A 16,022-nucleotide genomic window follows, 5' to 3' on the forward strand; every position below is an offset into this window, starting at 1 on the left:
CGCACCAAGATACATTTACCGCTTTAATGGATAAGATCGACGATCTAGAGAACAGGAGCAGGAGAAAAAACCTAAGGCTCCGCGGTATTCCTGAGTCCGTTCTACCGAAAGACTTTCATGAATATTTACAATCCCTCTTTACCTCCATAAAGGACTCCGCTTACCCAGACAACATACTATGGGTAAGAGCTCACAGAGCCCTCAGACCCAAACCTCCAGAAAATGCTCCCCCCAGGGACATCATCATTAGATTTAAGAACTTCCTTGAAAAAGAAATGTTATTAAATCAATCTCGCAAACGACAACCTGTCAGATTTAGAGGCAACGTTGTACAGTTTTTCCAAGACCTCTCCACAAGAACTCTACAGATAAGAAAAGAATTTCTTCCTCTCACAACCACACTCCGCAACAAAAAGATCCCGTACAGATGGGGCTTCCCAGTCCATTTAATGGTAATACAAAATGACCGTCGATACACCTGTCACTCACCTGATGACATCTCATCTTTCTGCAAAGAACTGGGTATAGATCAACCCTCAATAATACCCTCTGCCCTTCCTCCTACTTCAGCACTACCTAAGAGACCAAAACCTAACTCCACGAGATGGCAGACTAAGATGCCACGAACAATCTCTGATCACAAACAAACTGGAAGACGCAACGAGGAAACTACGCAGGAGTCCCCCGGTCGCCTCAACTCTGAAGATGACTGACTACAAAACCTTTTAATTTGCTATTTGACATTGAAATGTACTGGTTGTTTTTATGGACATACCCCAGAGTCACCTGTTCCCAGGAGGGTAAGAATCTAATTCAAGTAACACTGTCTAAATTATGTCTAATTATATCGTAACAATCTGACCCCCCCCCTTCCCTCCCTCCCCTTCCCCCCCCTTTCCCTCCCCCCCCTTCCCTCCCTCCCCTTCCCTCCCTCCCCCTACCCCCCTCCTCCCGCCCTCCCCACTCCCCCCCCCCCTTCCCTCCCACCCCCTACATATTTTGCCCCATTAGCTTGGACATACCTAATGGTACGTTGCCCTAGGTCACCCTAGAATCTCAAAATCTAAGAATCTACCCCAGATGTTTACAAAGACTTTCCCCCACCCTCAGACAATTTGTTGTGAGGGAGGGGATGGCCAAGTTCTACCACTATGAGTCCCATTCTCTTGTATTGTTCCCCTAAAGGACTTTTTCTCTAATTTATGTCTATTGTTAGACTTAGAGATATGTTTGTATTTTTTTTTATGTTTATGTTTTCAGAATATGTTCACAATGCTTATTTTGCTCTTTCCAGACAATGTGAAGGCTATGAAAAAATGTGTACTCACTGTGCAATTGAGACTTATTCATGTATTATCAATATAATGTATATTCCACTCTATCTATCCCACATACACTTACTCTTACAACATGACAAGTCGGAATAACAAAGACTCTCACCCCTTGATCATTCTATCACAGAATGCAAAGGGTTTAAACTCACCTTGTAAACGCTCTAAGGCAATGATAGATCTAGCAAAGAGAGGCGCAGATATTTATCTACAGGAGACTCATTTTAAGAGAAACTGCTATCCTAAATATTTGGGCCGCACGTACACCCAACATTATCATAACACAGGCCCTACCAAAAAATGTGGGGTCAGTATCCTGCTCAAGAAAACATTGCCTTTTACACTTCTGAACAAAATAGCAGACAACGATGGCAGATTTTTAGGTTTGGTAGGCCTCCTGTACGGTAGACCTATAACCCTTGTTAATATATATGCACCCAACACTACTCCAAAACCTTTTTTTAATAAACTATTTAGCAGACTGCTGGACACCTCAAAGGGCCCGATTTATCTGGGAGGAGACTTTAATTTTCCACTCCAACCACAGTTAGACAGCACTAACCCCTACACCAATCCCAATACGAAATTCCTTACATACTTCTGGAAACACCTCAAACTGCACAATTTATATGATACATGGCGATACTTACATCCGGAAGTCAGGGATTACACGTTTTATTCTTATCCCAATAAGTCATATAGTCGAATCGACTATATTTTCGCTAACCAGATAGGCCTATCCCATATCACCAAATGTGAAATCACACCTACCCCATGGTCAGACCATTCTGCAGTCCAGTTACACATTAATTGGCCAGAACGCAACACTAACCACAGTCATTGGATGCTGGATGACACTCTCCTAAATAATGTAGAAAATGTTACGAAAATAGATAAAACCATAGAGGAATATTTTCTTATCAACTCCCCTTCTACACCCAATCAGTTTGCAGTCTGGGAGGCACATAAGTGCTTCCTCAGAGGCGAATTTATCAAATTGAAAGCTCAGATCAACAAGATACAAAGGCAACAATATTTAAACCTTACCTCCAAACTTTCACATTTGTCCCTCCAACATAAACTATCCCCGACAGATTCCTCTATTCTAAATGAAATTGAGGTGATACGGAAAGCACTAGACGACTTTCTTCAGATAGAGTACATTACACTAAAAAGGGAAACAAATAGCTTATTCCACTTTGAAGGAAACAGAGCAGGCAAATACCTGGCCAGAACCCTTAGAAAAAAGAAACTTAAGTCATACATATACGAAATACGCACTCCAGGCAAACCTTCTCAGAAAACCACCCCAGACATTCTCAAAGAATTCCACTCCTTCTATTCAAATCTATATAATATACACTCTGAAATTCCCTTAGACCAATTCTCACAGGATATCTCTAAATTTCTCCAAGGGTGCCCGCTTCCATCCATTGATAAAACACAATTGAAGGATCTTAATTCACCTATTACCCCACAAGAAGTCACATTTGCGATACAGGAGTTAAAAACGGGGAAAAGTCCAGGCCCCGATGGATTCTCCGCAAGATATTACCAGACTTTCCGAAACACTATCATACCACACTTAACAAAGCTATTTAATTCTATAATAGATGGAGAGTTATTTCCTCCTTCCATGCTAGAGGCACATGTGGTTGTGCTTCCAAAACCGGGTAGGCCAGCCACAACACCTTCTAACTTTCGGCCCATCTCATTGTTAAATCTAGATATTAAACTTTATGCGAAAATCTTGGCCACTCATATGAACAAAATTATCCCTGACATTATACATACAAACCAAGCAGGTTTTACCCCTCGCAGAGAAGCCCGAGACAACACCATTAAAATACTGAATATTATTGAATATGCCACAACTAACAATATCCCCTCCATAATTTTATCACTAGACGCTGAAAAGGCGTTTGATCGCCTCAGTTGGCCTTTTCTAATACAGACCTTGAAAAAGTTTGGATTTGATGACCAATTCACCCATATGATCTTTGCACTATACAATAATCCCACAGCCAAAATAAAATTAAACGACTCCCTATCCCTCCCTTTCCATATAAACAACGGTACTAGACAAGGCTGCCCGCTCTCTCCAACACTGTTTATCCTAGCAATGGAAACCCTTGCAGCATATATCAGAACCACACCCTCGATCAATGGTATCTCCATAGGACAACAAGAATATAAAGCATCCTTATACGCGGATGACATCATCCTCACACTCGCGAACATTCCCACTTCCATCCCACCATTGATACTTCTATTTCTCCAACATAGGTGTGTCCGGTCCACGGCGTCATCCTTACTTGTGGGATATTCTCTTCCCCAACAGGAAATGGCAAAGAGCCCAGCAAAGCTGGTCACATGATCCCTCCTAGGCTCCGCCTTCCCCAGTCATTCTCTTTGCCGTTGTACAGGCAACATCTCCACAGAGATGGCTCAGAGTTTTTTGGTGTTTAAAATACCTAGCTTATGTGTTCCCACCGTTTCCTCTCATTCCCAGGCTGGTAGCCAGGATCAAACAGGAGAGGGTATCGGTGATCTTGATAGCTCCTGCGTGGCCACGCAGGACTTGGTATGCAGATCTGGTGAATATGTCATCGGCTCCACCATGGAAGCTACCTTTGAGACAGGACCTTCTTGTTCAAGGTCCGTTCGAACATCCGAATCTGGCCTCACTCCAACTGACTGCTTGGAGATTGAACGCTTGATTTTATCAAAGCGAGGGTTCTCAGATTCTGTCATTGATACTCTTGTTCAGGCTAGAAAGCCTGTAACTAGGAAAATCTACCATAAAATATGGAAAAAATATATCTGTTGGTGTGAATCTAAAGGATTCCCATGGAACAAGATAAAAATTCCTAAGATTCTATCCTTTCTTCAAGAAGGTTTGGAGAAAGGATTATCTGCAAGTTCTTTGAAGGGACAGATTTCTGCTTTATCTGTTTTACTTCACAAAAAGCTGGCGGCTGTGCCAGATGTTCAAGCTTTTGTTCAGGCTCTGGTTAGAATCAAGCCTGTTTACAAACCTTTGACTCCTCCTTGGAGTCTCAATTTAGTTCTTTCAGTTCTTCAGGGGGTTCCGTTTGAACCCCTACATTCCGTTGATATCAAGTTATTATCTTGGAAAGTTTTGTTTTTGGTTGCAATTTCTTCTGCTAGAAGAGTTTCAGAGTTATCTGCTCTGCAGTGTTCTCCTCCTTATTTGGTGTTCCATGCAGATAAGGTGGTTTTGCGTACTAAACCTGGTTTTCTTCCGAAAGTTGTTTCTAACAAAAATATTAACCAGGAGATAGTCGTGCCTTCTTTGTGTCCGAATCCAGTTTCAAAGAAGGAACGTTTGTTGCACAATTTGGATGTAGTTCGTGCTCTAAAATTCTATTTAGAGGCTACAAAGGATTTCAGACAAACATCTTCCTTGTTTGTTGTTTATTCTGGTAAAAGGAGAGGTCAAAAAGCAACTTCTACCTCTCTCTCTTTTTGGCTTAAAAGCATCATCAGATTGGCTTATGAGACTGCCGGACGGCAGCCTCCTGAAAGAATCACAGCTCATTCCACTAGGGCCGTGGCTTCCACATGGGCCTTCAAGAACGAGGCTTCTGTTGATCAGATATGTAAGGCAGCGACTTGGTCTTCACTGCACACTTTTACCAAATTTTACAAATTTGATACTTTTGCTTCTTCTGAGGCTATTTTTGGGAGAAAGGTTTTGCAAGCCGTGGTGCCTTCCATCTAGGTGACCTGATTTGCTCCCTCCCATCATCCGTGTCCTAAAGCTTTGGTATTGGTTCCCACAAGTAAGGATGACGCCGTGGACCGGACACACCTATGTTGGAGAAAACAGAATTTATGTTTACCTGATAAATTACTTTCTCCAACGGTGTGTCCGGTCCACGGCCCGCCCTGGTTTTTTAATCAGGTCTGATGATTTATTTTCTCTAACTACAGTCACCACGGTATCATATGATTTCTCCTATGCAAATATTCCTCCTTTACGTCGGTCGAATGACTGGGGAAGGCGGAGCCTAGGAGGGATCATGTGACCAGCTTTGCTGGGCTCTTTGCCATTTCCTGTTGGGGAAGAGAATATCCCACAAGTAAGGATGACGCCGTGGACCGGACACACCGTTGGAGAAAGTAATTTATCAGGTAAACATAAATTCTGTTTTCAAGAATATGGGATGCTGTCCAACTTTCGTATTAACCATACAAAATCAGAATTCATTAACTTAGGGACACCTCAAGAGGACCTATGTATATTAAACTTACATAAATTCAAATATCAACCAATAGCAATCAAATATCTAGGGATCCTGATCTCCCCCCGCTTACAAGAGTTAGTCCCTCTAAATTTCAACTCCCTGAAATCCCACGTCAGCGCCACACTACACTCCTGGGCCAACAAACCAGTCTCTTGGTTGGGAAGGATAAACGCTATTAAAATGGTGATACTCCCTAAAATTCTATATGTTATGCAGGCATTACCCATCCCTATCCCTGACTCCACTATCTTCTCCTTACAGAAGCTTATCAATGCGTACATCTGGAGCCATAAGCGCCCCCGGATTGCTACACAAACTTTATATCGCCCCAAGCTAGAAGGAGGGCTTGGAGTGCCCAATATACTATTATATCGCTATGCTACCTTCCTTACCAGGATAGTGGACTGGAGTAGACATGCACAACACAAAGAGTGGGTGGGCTTAGAGCAGGAAATCGCAAGAGAAGGCCAACTGGGAGGGAGATGTTGGCTCACAACAACAAAACGTGAAAGGAATACTACAGAACTCCCATTTCTAGTTAAAGAAACGCTTAATGTATGGGGAAAAATCTTAAGAGGATATAAATCTATCTCTACAACTCATTCGCCCCTAACACCTTTCATAGGCAATCCAGAAATTCCATACCAACCTCCCCCTCGTCACAGTAATAATCCCACCCTTACCCAGGTACTACCTCATTACTCACTTATACAAAACGGTAAATTAAAGCCCAAGGAAGAACTGTTTGACATAATGGGACCGGCCATAAATAACTGGCTCATATACCACCAACTAGCACATTATCTCGCAACTCACGCAGAGAGACATAATCTGACCCGACCCCTAACTCCATTTGAATCCTTATGCTACCTACCTTTTCCGACAACGGGCATCCTATCCACATCGTATAAACTACTAATCACACACCGATCACTCCACCCTCCATCTTACACCGTGAGCTGGGAGAGAGAATTAAGTGAACAACAATCACCTAAGACATGGAAAACAATTTATAAACATATGAGTTCATCTGCTTCCTCTATGAATATAACAGAAATGAACATGAAACTTCTCTGTAGATGGCACTACACCCCAGACAAACTGGGAAGATTGTTCCCAGGCTCCAACACTAACTGTTGGAGAGGATGTACAGAAAGAGGCACCTTCCTCCATATTTGGTGGTCATGCCCGATCGCCCAATCTTATTGGTCAGATATTAGGGAGGAAATAAAATTAGTGATAGGTACTCTTCCCCCATTCACTCCGTGGACCTTTCTTTTTAACTACCTGCCACAGACATCATGCTCATTGCGTCTTAAACTCCTTACTGTAATGATTAATGCAGCTAAAAGGTACATCCCATACTATTGGAAACAACCTAATTTACCATCTATACCATTCTGGCGAGATAGAGTTTCCACTGCCATAGCCATGGAACAATACCACTACACAAAACAACATAAAATGGAAGAATTTTTATCCATTCGTCTACTTTGGGAGGAATACCTCTACTCCTTGAAACCCATTGCAGTACTAAATACATGTAATTAGGACCTAGGCACGTACACACACATACCAAACTAGACCTTCTTATTGATATTCATAGTCAAAGAAAGACAGACATATTCTGGACCTGTTCTCTTTTCCTTTTCTTCTTTTTTCCTTTTTGAATTCTTGTTGTGTGAATTGTTACAACTTATATTAAGAGAGATCAAGTTGTTTGTCCAATATTGGCTGGAAGAGTTACGACATGCTTACCGAAGGACATTCTTCACTTTCTGAGTACCACAAAAAGTGTAACTACTTCTGATTATACCCTGTCTTTAATGGTGCTACTGTTTGTTCTTATGCACCATGATCAAGCTGTATTACTACTGAGTATTGTACATTTTAACTTGATACAATAAAGGTTTTCAAAACTTAAAAAAAAAAAAAAAGGTAAAATGGAAGAGCGGAGTATGTGGGGACAGCAAGACTGTGAGCGGCATTGGAAAGATGTAAAGTGCCTCTTGTGTACTGACATTTGTCATATATTGCTTTCATGGACTACTGCTATGTTATACACAATGTTACCTCTGTATAGGTTGAATCTTTATTGTATTTGTGAATGTAATTCTCATAGTATTATCTGGAAATGTTATTTGATGTCTCCACAACTTGGCTCTCAATAAAAAGAAATTTAAAAAAAAAAATACATCTGATTTCCCTGCAAGCTCGACCCATATAAATGGATTGTGGTTTCAAAAACCAAAACCAGCTATAATAAATGTAAAAAAGCAATCTCTTATACATTTTATATTCTGCAGCTGATATAACACAAGTCATTGAAAACACATTAAGAGAAAACAATTATACAGTACCTCTGTCCCTTTAATTTTCCAGCAAGAAACAGACATAGCTTTGTTCTATACATAGAAGCTTCCATGAGCCTCTATATATATATATATATATATATATATATATTTATATTTTAAAGGGCAATTAAGCTGTATATATTTGCCGTCATTCAGCTTCATTCTTACTGAACGAGCCCATCCCTTCTGGGTTTTTGGGGCATGGTGACATTACAAAGTAAACACTTGGTGAGGTCACCAGCATAGTCTGTTTTCTTCTGGCAGTGACAAACACCCTTGGTTATCTTGCAACCATCTGGAGTGCAGTGGGGGCGCACTTTTCTCTAAAAGCCACCCCCTTTTATCAGAATCACCGTTTCAGATCATGCTCCTTTTTGGCTGACTGTAGAAAAATGCCAAGAAGAAACACACCCATTGGGGTTCAACATTTTATTTGCATTTTTAAAAACTATCAAATAATATGGGAACAATATTCAAAACCAGAGCTTGATGTTAAAATTCTGCAGAGAAAAAAATATTTTCTGACAATTTTTCTTTCTTTAATATGTAAATGTTTTTATTAACATATCTCCATAAAATATATATTATCACATTAGGAAATATCAATAGTCCATTACAAAAAAAAAAAAAAAGGCAAATCAGTCTTTAAAAATATTAGAAAAATGCAATTTTGAGGAAATACACTTTTGAAAAAACACCGGTGTTAAAGGGACAGGAACCCCTAAAATTTTCTTTCATGATTTTGATAGAACATACAATTTTAAACAAATTTATAATTTACTATCTTCTAATTACTTTCACTATTATCAAATTGGCTTCATTCTCTTATCATCCTTTGCAGAAGGAACAGCATTGCACTCCTGGCAGCTAGATGAACACATCTAGTTAGCCAATCACAAGAGAAAAATGTGTGCAGGCACCAATCAGCTAGCTCTTACTAGTGTAAGATATGTGGGTATTCTTTTTCAACAAGGGTTACCAAGAGAACGAAGCACATTTGAAAATAGAAGTGAATTTAAAAGTGTCTTAAAATGACATGCTCTATCGGAATTGTGCACGTTTAAAAGGACAATCTACACCAGAATTTTTATTGTTTTAAAAGATAGATAATCCCTTTATTACCCATTCCCCAGTTTTGCATAACCAACACAGTGATTTTAATATACTTTTAACCTCTGTGATTATCTTGTATCTAAGCCTCTGCAAACTGCCCCTTTATTTCAGTTCTTTTGACAGACTTGCAGTTTAGCCAATTAGTCCCTGCTCCCAGATAACTTCACGTGCACGAGCACAGTGTTATCTATACATGAACTAACACCCTCTAGTGGTGAAAAACTGTTAAAATGCATTCTGAAAAGAGGTGGCCTTCAAGGTCTAAGAAATTAGCATATGAACCTCCTAGGTTAAGCTTTCAACTAAGAATACCAAGAGAACAAAGCAAAATTGGTGATAAAAGTAAATTGGAAAATTGTTTAAAATTACATGCTCTATCGGAATCGTGAAAGTTTATTTTGGCCTAGACTGTCCCTTTAATTTTTACTTTCCTATCCCTTTAAGCTATTGACTGTACAACTTACCAGTAGCAATCACAGTTGTTGGCAAAAAGCTTTTTTTTTATGTATATATATATATAGCAGTCACTTTTTCTTTTTTAAATTCTTTGATCATTTGCAAGACGTTTTTAAACAATTTTAGTACTTTTTCTCTTTGGATATTACCCCATGGCAACAGTATTTACAGACTAGGAAATAACAAGTGTCGATTACAAACAAAAACATTTCCCAATGTAATAATGATATATATGGTATATTTTATTGTGATTAAAAAAATAAGTGTTTACATATATAGAATACAATAGAGAAAATCTTTTTAAGGAGACTTTTTTTGGAAAAGTTTTTTGCAAGATTTTAACATCCAGCGCTTGTTTTGAATATTGTTTGTTTATTATTTAATAGTAGATATTTGAGAGAAATATATAGTAAAAACAAAGCTAAAAAAACTCAAAGACTTTGAAAAAGGGCACACAGTTGTACACTTTGTTTTATAAACAATGCAAGCGTATCTCGACTACTGCCAGCAGATGTTACTACCTAGCAAAAGATCAGAAATCATTTCTTGCAACTCACCCCTTACAAAAATATCAGTGCATTTTCTACAAATTTGCTTTAGCGGCTGTCATGCTGAAGTAGAGCACACTCTTCCGTCAGTTCACGGAGAGGGTTGTACTGCTTGTGATCTGAAGGTCTGAAATCTATATTTAAAGGGACACTGAACCCAAATTTTTTATTTCGTGATTCAGATAGAGCATGCAATTTTAAGCAACTTTCTGATTTACACCTAATATCAATTTTTCTTCGTTCTCTTGCTTTCTTTATTTGAAAAAGAAGGCATTTAAGCTATTTTTTTTGGTTCAGGACCATGGAAAGCACTTGTTTATTGGTGGATGAATTTATCCACCAATCGGCAAGAACAACCCAGTTTGTTCACCAAAAATGGGCCGGCATCTAAACTTACATTCTTGCATTTCAAATAAAGATACCAAGAGAATGAAGACAATTTGATAATAGGAGTCAATTAGAAAGTTGCTTAAAATTGCTTGTTCTATCTGAATCACAAAGGAAAAATTTGGGTAAAATTTGGGTTCAGTGTCCCTTTAACCCCTTAATGACCGGACCATTTTTCAATTTTCTTACCCTTAATGACAATGGCTATTTTTACATTTCTGCGGTGTTTGTGTTTAGCTGTAATTTTCCTCTTACTCGTTTACTGTACCCACACATATTATATACCGTTTTTCTCGCCATTAAATGGACTTTCTAAAGATACCATTATTTTCATCATATCTTATAATTTCCAATAAAAAAAATATAAAATATGAGGAAAAAATTGAAAAAAACACACTTTTTCTAACTTTGACCCCCAAAATCTGTTACACATCTACAATCACCAAAAAACACCTATGCTAAATAGTTTCTAAATTTTGTCCTGAGTTTAGAAATACCCAATGTTTACATGTTCTTTACTTTTTTTGCAAGTTATAGGGCCATAAATACAAGTAGCACTTTGCTATTTCCAAACAACTTTTTTTCAAAATTAGCGCTAGTTACATTGGAACCCTGATATCTGTCAGGAATACCTGAATATCCCTTGACATGTATATATTTTTTTTTAGAAGACAACCCAAAGTATTGATCTAGGCCCATTTTGGTATATTTCATGCCACCATTTCACCGCCAAATGTCATCAAATAAAAAAAAAAGTTCACTTTTTCACAAATTTTGTCACAAACTTTAGGTTTCCCACTGAAATTATTTACAAACAGCTTGTGCAATTAAGGCACAAATGGTTGTAAATGCTTCTTTGGGATCCCCTTTGTTCAGAAATAGCAGACTTATATGGCTTTGGCATTGCTTTTTGGTAATTAGAAGGCCACTAAATGCTGCTGCGCACCACACGTAAATTATGCCCAGCAGTGAAGGGGTTAATTAGGTAGGTTGTAGGGAGCTTGCAGGGTTAATTTTAGCTTTAGGGTAGAGATCAGCCTCCTACCTGACACATCCCACCCCCTGATCCCTCCCAAACAGTTCTCTTCCCTCCCCCACCCCACAATTGTCCCCGCCATCTTAAGTACTGGCAGAAAGTCTGCCAGTACTAAATAAAAGGAGTTTTTCTTTTTTTTAATAAAAAAAATTAAAATGTCTTAGCTGTGATGGACCCCTGCCTTAGCCCCAACCTCCATGATCCCCCCCCCAGCTCTCTAACCCTCTCCCCTACCTAATTGCCGCCATCTTGGGTACTGGCAGCTGTCTGCCAGTACCCAATTTGCCCCCAAAACAAGTGGTTTTTTTTGCCATTTTTTGCCATTTTAATGTTTTCTGTAGTGTAGCAGCCCCCCACAATACCCCAACCCCCTCCCCCTCCCAGATCCTTATATATTTATTTATATTTCATTCATTTTTCTCCCCCCTTCCTTTCTCATTGGTGTCAGTGGCCATGTAATCGGGCGCGCACGCGCGCCCCCGCACGCTCCCGGCACCCGGCGTGCACATAGCACTTACAGGAACCGGATGCCGGGTAGCGATGGGCCGCCCACCCGCCTCCCTGATGTGCTCCCACCCACCAACGAACCGGCACCATCGCTACCGGTGCAGAGAGGGCCACAGAGTGGCTCTCTCTGCATCGGAGTCTTCTGAAAAGGTATTGCAGGATGCCTCCATATGGAGGCATCACTGCAATACCCTGAGAGCTGCTGGAAGCGATTGCGATCGCTTCCAGCACTCTCTTAGACAACTGACGTACCAGGTACGTCTATTGTCATTAACTGTTAGTTAATGCATGACGTACCTGGTACGTCAGTTGTCATTAAGGGGTTAAAATGCGCTTTTGACATTTTATATATGATAAATATGCACTACTCCGTTCAGTTTTGTAAGTGTTTTTTAATAAATAAACTTTAGTGTTCCTTTAAGCAAATTGTCTGTCATGTGCTTGTTTGTGCTACACAAACCTGATGTCATATTTTTTTTTTATAACCTTTCATAGCTTTACAGAGATGCCCACAAATAACTTCATAGAGAGCTCGTTCTGGAATTTTGATGCCCTGTTTCAGCCACAACAGCATCCAGCCAGAGATCAACATGACACTTTCTTCCTGCAGGGTAAACTCTTTATGTATTTGGATTACGCTTTAGTTCTTGTCTAGTGCATAATGTGGTTATTTTTACAAATGGTGATTGATGAAAGAGTAAAAATGATGAGGAAAAATAAAAAGTACAAAACTGTAGAAAGCTTTCACCTTTTGCTTCTCATCTGTAATACAAGTTATTTAGAAAGTAAATGGTGTATGTGGGATCTTTTTTATGCAAAACAATGTAAATATTATACATGACTTGCTATGTTCCTTGATTTTGACTTGAGCATAAACACCTTATATATATTACACACACACACGCACACAACGGGACTGTACTCTCAGACTGGACTGGGTACACATCCCATGACCCTGCAACATGCACAGCCTTGGGTGCTCATTACTACTCTGAGAAGCAGCACTGTCCCCAGAGTCACAGGCAGTTAACCCCAGAAAGGTCTGGGTGCAAGGCCCATAGGGAAAATTACAAAATATATTAATACAACACACAGAGAAAGTCCAGCACTCACTTGCGAGCTCTCAGCTAAGATTAAAAACAAAAATAAAAGAGTTAGTAACTGCATCTGAAAAAAAAACTTTGAAAACCTCTGGAATGTGATCAAGAGGAAGGTGACTGGTCAGTAACCATCAAAACAGAGTCGAGGTGCTTTAACCTTTGGAGGAGTGGCATAAAGTAACCCAACAACAATGTGAAAGGCTGAGAGCATGCTAAGACGCATGAAAGCTGTAATTGAAAATCAGGGTTTTTCAACCAAATATTGATTTCTGAACTCTTGCTAGTAATTTGTTGTTTAACCCCTTAAGGACCAACGATGTACAGGGTACGTCCTACAAAAAAAAGGTCCTTAACGACCAAGGACGTACCCTGATCGCTTCCAGACACTTTCATGTTATTGCAGTGATGCCTCGATATTGAGGCTTCCTGCAATAACATATTTTAGCTATCCGATGAAGAGAGAGCCATTCTGTGGCCCTCTCTGCATTGGCCATCGATGACCGTGATCGTTGGTGGGTGGGCGGCCATCGATTGGAGGAAGGAGTAAGAGGGGGACAGGATCATGGGCGGAGTCCCCGGGGGCGCGCACAGAGAAGCATTTACAACCATTTGTGCCATAATTGCACAAGCTGTAAATAATGTGAGAAACCTAAAGTTTGTGAAAAAGTGAACGATTTTTTTTATTTGATTGCATTTGGCGGTGAAATGGTGGCATGAAATATGCCAAGAAGGGCCTAGATCAATACTTTGGGTTGTCTTCTAAAAAATATATATACATGTCATTGGATATTCAGACAGAGATCAGGGATTCCAGACAGATATCAGGGTTCCAATGTAACTATCGCTAATTTTGAAAAAAAGTGGTTTTGAAATAGCAAAGTGCTACTTGTATTTATTTCCCTATAACTTGCAAAAAAAGCAAAGAACATGTAAACATTGGGTATTTCTAAACTCAGAACAAAATTTAGAAACTATTTAGCATGGGTGTTTTTTGGTGGTTGTAGATGTGTAACAGATTTTGGGGGTCAAAGTTAGAAAAAGTGTGTTTTTTTCCATTTTTTCAACATATTTTATAATTTGCTTTTATAGTAAATTATAAGATATGATGAAAATAATTGTATCTTTAGAAATTCCATTTAATGGCCAGAAAAACGGTATATAAAATATGTGTGGGTACAGTAAATGAGAGGAAAATTACACAAACACTGCAAAAATGTAAACATAGCCCTGGTCCCAAACGGACAGAAAATGGAAAAGTGCTGTAGTCCTTAAGGGGTTAAAAATTAATATGAACTTGCTTTTGTTGCATTATTCAAGGTCTGAAAACGCTGCATCTTTGTTATTTTGGCCAGTTGTCATTTTCTGCAAATAAATACTCTAAATGACAATATTTTTATTTGGAATTTTGGAGAAATGTCAGTAGATTATAGAATAAAACAAAAATTTTCATGATTTTACGCAAACATATACCTAAAAATAGTAAAACAAGAGAAACTGATAATTTTGCAGTGGTTTCTTAATTTGTGTGTGTTAAAATCCTGCAGAAAAAACTTTTCAGAAAACTGCTCCTTAAAAAGATTTTCTATATTGTATTCTATATATGTAAATGCTTGTTTTTTTGTTTTTTTTCGTTTTATATATCACAACAACAAAAAATATATATGTGTATATATAGCTATCTTCACACTGGGAAGTGTTTTTTGTTTGCAACCAACACTTGATATTTCCTAGTCTGTAAATACTGTCACCACGGGGTAATATCCAAAGAGATAAAAGTACTAAAATTGTTTAAAAACGTCTTGCAAATGATCAAAGAATTTAAAAAAGAAAAAGTGACTGATATATATATATATATATATATATATATATATATATATATATATATAAAAAGCTGTGAATTTAAAATTCTTATAATGTTGTGATAACTATTTTAGATCCAGCTGAAGCAACAGAATTCCCAATGGATTATTTAGAGCGTGTGAAAAAGGTTCATTCAGAAGGCGGTTATGGCTCACAAGGGTAATATTTTTTTGTATGATGTTTAATTCTGTGTTATATGCTATATCTGCGGTTCGAGAAAGTGAAGAGGGGTAACGCAGCTACAGGTTCAATCAACAATGTCCGCAACTTCCTCCTGGTCACTGCAACAACCATACAGGGCAGCGTATAACAAAGCAACAGTTTATAGTGTCAAGTAGCGAGGTGCAAGCCAAAAAAGTAGGGCTGAGCAAGCCAACAGCGATAGCAACAAAAAAAGGAAGGATTAGGCAGCACACCGGGAAATCCAAAAATAAAAGTTCAAACTTTATTCCATTTGAAAGAATACATACACTCAAACACAGGAGGAGGGGGGCGTGTCCTTACGCGTTTTGTGCTGTGCGGAACTAGAAAGAGATACATCAACAGTATGAATTGTACACAGTACGTTATACATAAAAACACTCTAGTGCAGTAATGCATATACATATAAAATATAAAATGCACAATAAGGAATATATTAGAAATACAATATTTAGGTGAACACTAAATTATGGAAAGTGGTCAATTTCTTGCAATTGTAAATAATCCCAGAAATAATATAGAAAATATTCTTGAAAATAATCCTACCGAAATTATACTGTGATTAAACTACAATAAGAAGAGAAAATAGACCATCACAAGTTCATTAGTCCGTTCCAAAACCAACACAATATTATTTATGACATTAGACCATTATGAGTCGAGATGCATTAAAACTGGCAAGTATAGAAAGAAAACAAAGATTATAGGAGAAAGGAGAGTTCCAATTCAAAGCAACTGGATATCAAAAGAGATGAGAAATGAAGAAGACGTGGGCCAGCACTTACCAGGGACAATGCATGTTCAGCCTTATTAGCGCTGCGGAATCTGTTGGCGCTCTACAAATAACTGATAATAATA

At 38.7% G+C, this 16,022-nt stretch overlaps 1 protein-coding gene across 1 annotated transcript in view; it reads left to right on the forward strand.

Moving 5' to 3' along the window:
• FARSA (phenylalanyl-tRNA synthetase subunit alpha) overlaps window positions 1–16,022 on the forward strand; it is a 63,582-nt gene that overhangs the window by 20,240 nt on the left and 27,320 nt on the right. Inside the window, exons 7-8 of the mRNA XM_053717876.1 lie at window positions 12,499–12,614; window positions 15,038–15,122. Coding sequence (XP_053573851.1) covers window positions 12,499–12,614; window positions 15,038–15,122 — 201 coding nt within the window. The remainder of the gene's footprint in view (window positions 1–12,498; window positions 12,615–15,037; window positions 15,123–16,022) is intronic.

Source organism: Bombina bombina, chromosome 6 (assembly GCF_027579735.1).
Source record: "Bombina bombina isolate aBomBom1 chromosome 6, aBomBom1.pri, whole genome shotgun sequence".
NCBI classification, from domain to species: Eukaryota; Metazoa; Chordata; class Amphibia; order Anura; family Bombinatoridae; genus Bombina; species Bombina bombina.